The sequence below is a fragment of the Cnephaeus nilssonii genome, assembly GCF_951640355.1.
Source record: "Cnephaeus nilssonii genome assembly, chromosome: 8".
Lineage (NCBI taxonomy): Eukaryota > Metazoa > Chordata > Mammalia > Chiroptera > Vespertilionidae > Cnephaeus > Cnephaeus nilssonii.
The window spans coordinates 37460446-37473008 of record NC_137079.1 but is presented as its reverse complement, the minus strand read 5'-3'; the positions used below and the strand labels follow the sequence as shown (position 1 = coordinate 37473008).

The 12563-nt window shown below is 43.9% G+C and overlaps 1 protein-coding gene across 1 annotated transcript; it reads right to left on the bottom strand.

The window, feature by feature from the left end:
• Positions 1-1546: 1546 nt before the first annotated feature.
• TEX30 (testis expressed 30) lies at positions 1547-11024 on the bottom strand. Its single transcript, XM_079778545.1, has 6 exons — positions 10913-11024; positions 7107-7180; positions 6398-6628; positions 5401-5449; positions 2655-2860; positions 1547-1960 (listed from the first exon to the last, which is right to left on the bottom strand). Exons 2-6 carry the CDS (start codon positions 7119-7121, stop codon positions 1787-1789), a joined length of 675 nt encoding a protein of 224 aa, XP_079634671.1. The 5' UTR covers positions 7122-7180; positions 10913-11024; the 3' UTR covers positions 1547-1786.
• Between the last annotated feature and the right edge of the window lie 1539 nt (positions 11025-12563).

Genomic DNA, 12563 nt, shown 5'->3' with positions numbered 1-12563 from the left:
GACACACCCACAAGCCATACCCACAAGCCACGCCCACCATCCAATCAGAGTGAGCATGCAAATTAACCCAAACCAAGATGGCTACAGCCACAGAGAGCAAGGTTTCCTAGGTAACAGAGGAAGCCAAGCTTTCCGCCTGCCCTTGCCAGGCCTAAGCCTCCACTCAAGCTACAAAGTTTCAATTATAGAAGGTAAACAAATTCAAACAATGGCGGCAGAATGAAGCTTGAGAGAGCAGGCCAGGGTTTCCGCCGGCAACAGGGGAAGCAAAGCTTTCCGCACACCCTGGCCGGGCCCACCCGCTTAAGGCAACAAAGTTTCAATTATAATCCCAACACAAATGGCTGCCAGCCATGGAGGGAGTCCCAGGCTTGGCTCCGATCCAGGCTACAAAGTTTCAATTGTAGAAGGAAAATAAATTCCAGATACCAGGGCCTCCACTTGGGTTGCCAGGGGGCGTGGCCGGCCTGCAAACCACCACAGGCCCCTCGCTCAGGCCGCCCCACACCCCAAGGGAACCCCTGCCTGATCCGGGACGCCCTTCAGGGCAAACCAGCTGGCCCCCACCCCTGTACCAGGCCTCTATCCTATCTAATAAAAGAGTAATATGCAGATTGATCACCACTGCAACACACAATATAGCTGCCCCCATGTGGTCAAAGATCCTGCCCCCATGTGGACACAAGATGGCCACCACAAGATGGCCAGCAGGAGAGGGCAGTTGGGAGGCACCCGGCCTGCAAGGGAGGGCAGTTGGGAAGCACCCTGCCTGTAAGGGAGGGCAGTTGAGAGGGACCAGGCCTGCAAGGGAGGGCAGTTGGAGGTGATCAACCCTGCAGGAGAGGGCAGTTAGGGGTGACCAGGCCGGCAGAGGAGGGAAGTTGGGGGCAAACAGGCTGGCAGCAGAGTGGTTAGGGGGTGATCAGGCTGGCAGGCAGAAGCGGTTAGGGGCAATCAAGAAGGCAGACAGGCAAGCAGTTGGGAGCCAGCAGTCCTGGATTGTGAGAGGGATGTCCGACTGCCCGTTTAGGCCCGATCCCGGTGGTCGGGCCTAAACGGGCAGTCGGACATCCCTCCAGGAGTCCCATATTGGAGAGGGTACAGGCTAGGCTGAGGGACAACCCCCCTCCATGCACGAATTTCGTGCACCGGGCCTCTAGTTTATTTATAAAAGAGGTGTACAGGTTTAGAGAATGGGGGAAATAAGGCTAAAATGTTGATAGGGCCTATTTTGCAGAGCCTTAAATTAAGGACTTTAACCTTAATAATCACCTTTGAATATCTCCCAAGTTTTTGAGTTGGAGGTATCAAGTGGTTTACTGAAGCAAGGAGACAATGAAATAGGAAAATCAATTAGGCTTCTGCAACTGTTCAGATGAGATTATTGAGGGCCTGAATTAGTGACTCAATTTACTATAGTAAAATGAGTGTTGCTTTCCTTTTTTCCCTCTGCAAAATTACTTTCTCAATTGCACAGAAAGAAGACAAAAGTTCCACTGTAACAAAATTCAAATGTTTAATTTTCTCAAACTTAACTATATTAATAAAAATAAATTATATTTAGACCGTCTTCAACATTTGTGCATCATCTTTATAGAACTATGCTTTCAAAACACATTTTGTAAAATACATCAATTTCACAATTAAAACATGTTTTATAAATGGGGGAACATTAAAGAACATTAAGTTAGTTGAAAATATACCTCATAATGCTGAGAGTTATGCTGTTCTTTATCAAATTAACTGTATTTGTATTCAAAATAACATGACTTTTAACTAAAGACAATTATTTCTTGTCCCTTTCAGTGATTTCCTGAATCCAAAACAAAATTTGTGTATTTATTTCTTTGAAAACATCATTTGTTGACCGTCCTTTCACTGCCATGGAATGATTTGCCTTCTCAATCCAGTGGATTTTATTAGGAGCTTGCATTTTCTGTGCGACTTTCTCCAACAAGTTCTAAAGGAAAAAAAGAAGAGGATACTAGACTAATGATCTATTTGTGTCTAATAAAAATTCTCTCTCCTGCCCCACCTGTGCTAGCATCCATTCACTAAATATTCATTAAATACCTACTCTACAAACAACGTTTAAGTCAATGGAATGTGCAAGGAAATGTCTACTGAGGTGGCCGACAGTCCCCCATCTCTCAGAAACAGCAATACTACAGAACAGATCAAGCAATTAATATTGATGATAAAAATTAAACAAATTATAGAGCCAAAAAATCTTCTAAAAATATTTTCCCCAAAGAAAATTATATGCTCTAGGAAATACATTAATATTTACTAATATGTACAAGTTACTATTTTTTTCCTCAAGAGTCAATTTTATAAAAAATTGGAGAATCTGCTTGAAAGTTAAAATGATAAACCAAATGTAGTCTAGTAATCCCCAACTCATAAGATTCAGATTAATCATTTCCCAAGTAAAAGTTAATCCATTTACCAATTCTCCTTATAGGGAGATTAATTTTGTCATTACACTTATTTTAGGTTCTCCAAAGCAACAGGGCAACTAAGGCACAGAACTCGCATTAGTCAAATCAGCATCTCTTTACTAGTAAAAAGACTGACTGCTGCAGGTAATATATTGTTCCCAAAATATCTGTCTTTCTTTCTCTCATGCACACAAATATCAAGTTGTAATTCACCTTTTCACACATTTCATCTGCTGAGCCTGACACAAATAGTACAGGATCTTTTATACGAAAGAGATCTTCATCTCTAAGTTTATGCTGCTGTTTCGGATGGTGCAGTGGATAAGAAATACAAACGAGACCTCGAACAAAATCATTAGCATCAGCTGGCTCAATATGACACATTACAGAAGCAGCTGCTCTTGAGCCCATTGAACGACCTAAAGACAATTAAAATTAAGTTCAGTTTGAAGTATAAACATTCACATAAAGTAGTGAGGATAATGTGGCAAATTAGATTTCATTTAGTTTATCCATCATATTTTTATATCAACAAATTAACTCTAAGAGGTGGCAATTAACAAGTCATAATAGAAATTTATAAGCTGTGAAGAGGTAAAAACTAATCCTAAGTAAAAAAAAAAAAAAAAAAAGTAATTACTTTTCTGAAGGATTGTGAAAATCTTCATGAAGGAATCATATGAGAGAAGGTGAACCAGATGTATAAATAAAAGGAGAAATCTTTGGGCTACAATACATATAATCTAACTAGCATTCCCGTTGCAGGAAAAATCCTGCAATAGGGTTTCCTGCTGCACTCTACCCCGCCCCGCCTTCTCCGCCAGCCCCCCTGCTTTTCTCCCTTCTCCGCCAGCCCGCCTGCTCTTCTTCCTTCTCCCCTGGCCCCGCCTCTGCTCCTCCCTTCTCGCCAGCCCCCCTGCTTTTCTCCCTTCTCCGCCAGCCCGCCTGCTCTTCTTCCTTCTCCCCCGGCCCCGCCTGCGCTCTTCCCTTCTCCCCCGCCCCGCCTTCTCCGCCAGCCCGCCTGCTTTTCCCTTCTCCCCCGGCCCCGCCTCTGCTCCTCCCTCCTCCCCCGCCCCGCCTTCTCCGCCAGCCCGCCTGCTTTTCTCCCTTCTCCCCCGGTTCCGCCTCCGCTCCTCCCTTCTCCTCCCCCCGGCTTGCTTGCTTCTCCGCAGCTTTGCTCCCTTCTGCAGCTCTTGGCTTCTTTCTATGCTGTCTTGATATGCAAATTAGCCGCCATCTTTGTTGGGGTAATTTGCATATCCGTCCTGATTGGCTGGTGGACGTGGCTTGGCTGGTGGGCGTGGCTTGGGCGTAGTGAAGGTGTGGTCAATTTGCATATTTGTCTATTATTAGGTAGGATAATAGAGAAATACGCAAATTTGTCCATTACAGCGTCATGTCACGACTGGATCAGGAGGCTGCGTCCCTGCCCTCTGCTCAGGCAGCTGCAAGGCCCGAAGTAGGATAGGATACGATAGGAGGGGATAAGAAAGGAGAGGGAGAGGAAGGCAGGCCTGCATGCAGACAGGCCAGGAGGAGAAACAGAAATATAGAAAGGGAACAAGAAAAAGACGCAGGAATGGAAAAGGGAAGGAAACTGCACACGGAAGGGGGTGGCAACCGCGGGGGGGGTAGAGAAGGTGCGCCCGGCGAGGGCGCCCACCCAGACATGGGAGGGTGGTGGCAGCCTTGGCAGGGAGGCGCCCACGGGTCCAGGACAAGTGGAGGACGGTCCAAGGCCTTCTGGGCAGAGGTGCTCCTGCTTTGGGCTGTGCGAGCCTCAGCCACCTCGCTGGGCCGGGCATCCAGGGCAGGGAATGGGAGCAGGAAAGTGGCAGGGAGGCCGAGGAAGAGGGGGTGGTGAACACCTGGCCGGGGCTGAGCCCTGGGCTGGGGGTTAACGAACACCCGCCAAAGGAAGCTTTAAGAAGGGAAGGAGGGAGGGAAGAACTTTATAAAGGAGTCAGTAGACAGCAGAGTTAAAGAAGGAAAGAGGATGTATGAGTGAAATGTAGGAGCTGTAATGAAAATCAAGTATAGTTGTGTACTGGGGACAGATTTTAAAAGTAGGAGTCAGAAAAGAAAAAAGATAAATGATAGTGAATAATTAGGCAGGTAGATAGATAGATATTACAACAGTGGAAGTAAGTAGAGAAGAATGTATGGGAAAGGTAGGATGAGAGAGAAAGAGGGAGGGAAGAAAAGTTTTAAAGGGGAGCCAGTAGAGCTTAAAAGGAGAATGGGAAGAAGGAAGAAATGGGGGAGGGAGCAAAGCAGGTCCGAGGGAGGAAGTAAAGAAAAAATTAAGGTGGGAAAGAAGGAAAAGGGGAGGGAGGGCAGGGCTAAAGATAAGGAAAGAAGGAATGTGGGGAGGGAGGGAGGATAGGAGAAAGATGGGAAGAAGGATGATGGAACAGAAGTAGGAAATAAGGAGGAAAGAATGTTTATAAATGATGAGTCAGTAGGAAAAAGTGTTACATAGAGAGAGAAAAATTGTGTGAGAGGGAGAAGCCAATAAGGAAGTCAAATACAATTGTGTGTGAAGAAGATTAAAAAAAAAAAGTTAATAGGGGCAACCAGGCCGGCAGGGGAGGGCAGTTAGGGGGATCAGGCAGGCAGGCAGAGTGGTTAGGGCAGGCAGGCAGGTGAGCGGTTAGGAGCCAGAGGTCCCAGATTGTGAGGGATGTCCAACTGCGGGATCGGGCCTAAACTGGCAGTTGGACATCCCCCGAGGGCTCCCAGATTTGAGAGGGTGCAGGTTGGGCTGAGGGGACTCTGTCCTCCCCCCACCCCATGCACAAATTTCGTGCACCGGGCCTCAAGTAAATATATAAAGTACTTTGATGTCATATAAGGAAGTGACTTTCCAAAACAAAACTATCCTTAAATTAGCTTCCTGTAATCTATTTTAATTCTCAATGACATAGTCCTATATTTAAAAACAAGTAGTGTAACTTACCTCCAAGGAAAACACCTGCAAGTTTGTATTCTGAGGTCTTGAGGTAACTCTAAAAAATAATAATAATAATCAACAAAAAATTACAAATTCTTCTATAAAACATTCCATTGGAAAAATCAACATATCAACATATATTTCTCATCAATACTGAAATGTATGAAAATCTTTGCAAAGATAACCACACATTCTTAAGAGATTCTTCTTGAAAGAGGTAACTAATTATTTGCTCTTCTAGTGAGGCCTTCACTGGCAAATCATGTTGGGTAATATAGGCAAATATGTAAAGCAAAAACAAACAAACAAAAACCCCAATTCACCAGTCTAAAGAAGTCAAACATTAAAATACCTTTACAGAACAAGATATATATAGATATAGACAGATATGCCAGTAAAAGCTTCCAACTAATACAAAATTTGATAATATTAACATCTAATTTAAAGCTCTGAAAAACATAGAAAGTTTAGAGTAATTTGGATTAAAAGAAATTTCAGCCCTGGCCAAGTAGCATACTTGGTTAGAGCGTCATCCCCATACACCAAGACTGTGGGTTTGATCCCTGGTAGGACACATATGAGAATCAACCAATGAATACATAAATATGTGGAACAATAAATCCATGTCTGTCTGTCAAAACCAATTAAAAAAAAAAGGAATTTCAGATTTACTTTATCCAGGGATTTTATAGTTTCCAAATAACATATACAGAAAACCATGCTAAATTTGTACATTCATATTATAGTAGGCAAAATATCCAGAACTGTATTCTAAAGTTATATAATTCCAATAAGAAAATTACATCTTAAGTAGCTTCATTGGCAGTATCATGGAGTGGTGTGAGCACTCATCTCCATGGAAATTTCAGACACTGCTGAGTTTCTAAGAAAACTCATTTAAAGATAAATTAAATCAAATGACTGCTAACAAATTTTGTCTTAACTTGACCAAGAATTTTAAAACAGAATTTTGTTATAAGTAAATACAAAGAAAATTTCTTACCAAAACTGATTTATATGCCTTAATTCTATGTACAATATTAAGGCCTTTACAGGTAAACCTCAGGCAAAAAAAGCCATGAGATGCAAGATGGGATGCCAGTGACATCAAATGAGGAAGATTCATATCTCCTGAAGCTCCGTGTGTAAGAATTATTCCATATGTTAAGCTCTTGTTAGGTACCAGACAAACAGCATCTAGTAATTTATTCCCAAAAGGTATTTTTAATTTAACCTGGAATTCAAAAGAATAAAAGGGGTAAGAAATTATTTCCTTGCCTATTCAGACAACTGAATAACTAAATGTTCTTCAAGATCCATGATTCAAGTAACAGTCTCTGATTTAGAAGCAATGATATTAATAATAGCTAGTAGTTAAATACTTATTGTGTGTCAGGTACTATTCTAATTTTTTATAGTTATTAACACATTTAACGTTCCTAATAATGCTATGAGGCAAATACTTTTATTATCTCAATTTGACAGATGAGGAAACTGAGGCACAGTAGGTTAAGTAATATGCCCAAGATTATATAAACACTAGCTGGATTCAAACTTAGGCAGTCTGCTCTAAAGTCCTTACTCTTAACCACTAATGGTATACTGTTTCTCACAATACAAGCTGAAAATAAGAAAATTACTCTGGAACCATATGACTACCAAACAACAACAAAGAATCCTGAAGATGCAGAACATAAGAAAATATGTATTACCTCTGTATGACTCATTTTCACTGTTGAATAACAAATTTAAAGTGCATTACATCTGAGAAGCAAAGGACATCTCCCTGAAAAGAAGATTCTATTGTGAAAGGTGGGTTGGCAAACATGGAAATGATACAAGAACTATGAACACATTCAGTAGCTGAAATAAACACATTTGGAATTACTTCTCTAAGAACTAGTACCTTTACATATGCATTAATTATTTTCAATAATTAAGTTCCTATGGGCACTCAGAATAGGTTATAGGGCCAGGTGTGGGGCTGACAGATGTCATATAATATAAAGCCAATGTGTTACCTTAACATGGAAGCCCTGAGAAAATTCTTATCAAAATAGGATGCTGTATGTTGGCATATATACATATATATATATATATATATATATATATATATATATATACACACACACACATATGTGTATATATATATATATACATATATATATATATATATATATATATATATATATATGAGGCCCAGTGCACGAAATTTGTGCAAGGGGCTCGGCCCTCATAGCCCTCAGGGGCTTGCCTCAGCCCTCAGAGCCACAGCTTTGTCCAGAAGGTCATTTGGCTGTCTGGTCTAATTAGCATATTACGCTTTTATTTTATTTTATATATATATATATAAATATATATGTATTCTAAGCATTTTTATTCTCAACTATCTTTAACTTAATCTCACAGCATATTTCTATTAACCCATTTCCTTCACCATTGTTGTTCTCAACTCTCCCTCTCACCATGCAAAAGTATATACCCACACCATCTGTTACGTGACTTTGCAGAACTTCCCAATAGGAAGAGTGTATATCAATCTTACTGACGTTGTGTTTGGCTATGGAACTCGCTTTAACAGAATATATGTAAAGGTTTCAATGTGCCATCTATGAGCAGAAGGGCAAATTTCCACAAACTCTCTTAATTCTCAGCCTCAGCCATAAGAAAACCATGCTCCAGGTATTTGTTTTTTAAGCCTGGGCCCCAGAATGAAAACACATGGAGCAGATCTGAACCCAAAACTAAAGCCTGGAGTGCAGCCTAATCCAGATCTAAACCACTGAATAACCATGAAATGTTGACTTTAAGAACCAAAACCATGAAATGTTGGAAGCCGCTGAGATTTTAGGATTGTTACCTAGATTCCTTACTACTATAAAAAAATCTTTCATTGTTCAGGATATTATCAACATCAGGAACTCCATTATTCATCTATTTTTCCCATTAACATTTTTTAATTCACTGAATAGATATGTTCAAAAGATACCAAAAATATACAGTGAAAAGTTTCCCTCATTCTACTCTTGTCTTGCCACCAAGATCTCCTCCCCAAAGGCACCAATATTATCCATTTCTTATCTTTCTAGATACTTTATATGTACACATACCCCTTTTTCTTTGTATAAACTGGTGATATCTTCCTTTGACCCCCACCACACACACTTTATAACTTAGTGATTATTTTTTTCTTTATATAATAAGCATCTTTCGTTGTATGTTATGGCTGCAGAATATTCCAACATAATTTATTTCACCATCTATTAGTGAAGTTTGAGACTGTTTCTAATCTTTTGCTAAAATAGTATTGCAATGAGTAGCATTATACTTTTATTTTCACATGTGTGTAAATATATAATATAAATTATGAGAGAGGAACTGCTGTGTCAAAGGGTATATTCATTTGTGACTAATTTTGTAAAGAATGCATTTCACTTTTGAATGGGTAATATATGCACATGTTCAAAATTTTAAAAGAACAATTATGTATGTAGTTGTCTCCTCACATTCTTTCCCACCAGCCACCATGTTCTTTTCTCTTCCCATAAACAACCACTGTGTTCAACTTATTTTCTTATATGTGTAGGTGTGTGTAGAAAAATGTTCTTATTTGAGCCTGAAGGGTATTAGTCTGACTACAAAAGTTCTGGGATTTGAGTGGGAGAAGGGTGAAGCAGTATCCATTTTCATAAATGTTACCCCATAATTAACTGTTTTATTCTCAAGATAATGGGAGAAAGGTGTGAATGGGAAAGGAAGTCTAGATCTAATTCGTTTTCAAACAGATGTTACCCAAGTCATCTTTACCGAAGCCCGCTACATCCATCCTCAGCACAATTCCTTTCATTGCCAGTGCTGCCAGTTTCTGTGCCTTTTTAAGATGTTTGTGGTTTATATAGAACTAGAGGCCCAATGCACGAAATTCGTGCACGGGGCTCAGCCCTCGCAGCCCAGGCTTCCTTTGGAAGGTCCTCCGGCTGTCCCGCCGAATTAGCATGTTAGGCTTTATTATTTTAGAAGAAGATTGTTCACAGTATTCCCTACTGCTGGTTTAGAACTAAGCTAAGATGTGCTAAGACATTTACTTTCTAGTGCCCAATATTTTATTGCTTTGCTTCCTTTCCCATTCTCACCATCCTTGTGGATTTGTCTTTTTTTTTTTTTTTTTAAATCCCTTTACTGTAACTCTGAGATTTCAGGAGGGAGTAAAATCAGATATGTGTCTTCAACCCACTATGTTAACCCAGAATGCTCTACCATTCCTCAACAACTTGGGCTTTTGCTTGTTTTCAAGAAAACTCTACTCCCTTCCAGCAGATGGACAGACAGTCTGCTCTTCAGAACTGGTTGGTTGGTGCACACGTCCTGGAGAACTTGGGAAACTCGGAACTGTCCCAGGATCTAGTCTCACCACAACCCGGGCCAGACGGGCTCGGTGATCACCTCCGGCTCTGGGTTCCCCTAGGGCAGGGGCTGAAAAACTCGCTCCGTTTCAGTATCTTCAGCGGCCCCCGGAGAAAACCCCACCAACCTCACAGAGAGGCTGCGAGGTGAGCTGATCATCACTGCCCTGTATTTAGTAGCCCCACATCGTCGGCGTTCCAGAGAGACTTTTATTACCGCGAATTCGCAGAACGCACACGGTGATCGCATCTTCTGCTCGAGGATCAAAAATGCCACCACCACCGTAACTTCCAAAGGGGAAAAAACGTGCACCACCGGCCGGCAGGTGCAGCTCAGGGGTTGAATGCGGGGCCAGGAACCGAGAGCCACCTTTTCCATTCCCGGGTGGGGCACACGCCAGGGCTGCAGGCCATTCCCTGTGGGGGACGTGCCGGAGGCAGCCCGCGGCTGAGGTTTCTCTCATCGATGCTTGTCTCTCCCTCTCCCTTCCTCTCTAAAATCAATAAAGCACATAAAAAAAAGAAAAAAAAATGTGTGCTATTAAGTCGACAGCAGGGCATTGGAAGTCACGGGATAACGACCACGTCAGGAGTTCGTCTTCGGGGCGGAGTGGGGGGCGGGGCGGGGCCGGGGGTCGAGAATCGGCCGGGTCGGCAACGAACCCCGAGTCGGAGAAGGGCAGCACTCGAAGCGGGGTCTCGGGAGGTGAGGGTTCAAAGGCGCCCGAGAAACGGCTTATTCTCTCCACGGCCGCGCGTGCGCCGGGCGGTGCGGCGGCCGCTACGAGGACCCGGGCGACCCCTCCAAGCCCGGAGGCAGCGTCAAGTTCTTCGCCGGGGACCGCGCCGGCTCCGCCTGGCTTGGCCCGCCCGCACCGTCCCCACACTCGGGCCTCCTAACCGGCCAGGCGGATGAAGCCCCGGCGGCCGGTGCCCGCGGGCACCCAACTTAAACCGACCGCCTCACGGAGCCGACCAACAGCCCCCGAAAGGCGACAGCCGCGAGTCCGAAGCGCTTCGGGCGAGGCGCCAGGCACTTTAGCTCTCCCTGGAGAGGCCGTCCCCCGCCTAGGAGCGCCCGCCGCCGCCGCCGCCGCCGCCGCCGCCGCACTTACCGGGGCCGGGAAAGTGGCCGGGAGCACCTAACCGCCCTGACCCGCCTCAGAGAGCAAACTCTCACGCTCCCGGGGACCGGCTGGCTGCAACCGCCGGAGCGTTCCGTTGCGGCGCATGCGCGCGCAGTCCCCGCCCCCCCGGCGCGCGGGAGGGCGCGCGGGGCACGCTGGGAGCGGGAGTTTTTCCCGCCGCCGCCCGCTGGGACCGAGCCACGTGTGCACGCGAACACGTGGGTGGCTGACGCGCAGCCTCCTGCCACTGCCCACCGCCACCTGGTTCCCCGCCGGACCCTTCCCCGTCCCAGCTACCCCTTTAGACGTTACGCAGGTCGGAAAAACGCGGTGTCACCTCTGATTTTCTCACACCCCACAATTAGTGGACCCAGTTGGCTCTATTTGCAAATATATACAGAACCCAACCACTTCTCATACTTCATACCAGACCGGTCCGAGCTCCAACCATCATTTTAGCCTGGATTATTGAAACAGCCAGGTGATCTCTTGTTCCCACGCTTCCCCCACCTCGTCCCTAGGTCAGCAGCACAGAGGCCAACTAGACCCAGTTGAAATGTAAACGCCTTGGCTGAAAACCTTCCAAAGGCTTCTCACCTGGCCCATCATCAAAAAGATGTGCCCCCTACAGGGCTTTTCAATGGCTGGTTCCTCCTCTCAGAGTATCCCCACCGGCTAGCTCCGCCAGTCTTCGCTATCATTTTCCCCTGGGCCTTCCCTAATCGCCCCAGTTTCTATCCTTTTACCCTGGTCACCTAACATACTAAGTATCTGTTTTCTTACTGGACCGCAAACTCTCCATAAAGGCAGGGAGTTCTGTTCTTGTTGTTTTATCTTGAACCTCCTGTATATAGACTAATGCCTGGCAAATCAGTACTTCTTGAATGAATGAATCTTCCCCAAGCCCAGTGTGGTTGGTAACTGTCCTCTTTTCTGCCACAGATCATGTAAGGAAATAAAATCCAGAAAACCACTTGTCATTTATCTCAAGCATTTTCCGCAATTACAAATCTTTTTTTTTAAAGTTATCTTTATTGTTGAAAGTATTACAGATGTCCCCCGCGCCCCCCCCCCGCCCCGCCCCATTAAACCCCTCTACCCCAGTCTCTTCCACTCCCAGGCCTTCTTTGCACTATTGTGTCCATGGATTGTGCATATATGCATATAAGTTCATTGGTTAATCTCTTCCTGTCCACACTCCTCCCCACCCCCCGACTTCCCTCTGAAATATCTATTGCATGCTTCAATGTTTCTGGAGCTTTTTTGTTCATCTCTTTATTTTGTTCATTAGATTCCACATATAAGTGAGATCATGTGATACTTGTCTTTCTCTGACTGGCTTATTTGGCTTAGCATTATACTCTCCAGGTCCCTCCATGCTGTTTTAAAGGGTAAGAGATCCTGCGTTATTTACAATAGCTAAGTTCTGGAAACAGCCCAAGTGCTCATCAGTAGACCAGTGGATTAAACAACTGTGGTACTATGCAGCTGTAAGAAAGGATCTGAATTACAAATCTTAATTAACATTTCTTGACTCCTAATTTTCTAGCTATGCTTTTAAAAACAACTTTATTTACATGGCATAAAATCCACTCTAAGAGTTCAATTGAATGATTTTCAGTAAATTTAAGACCAAATG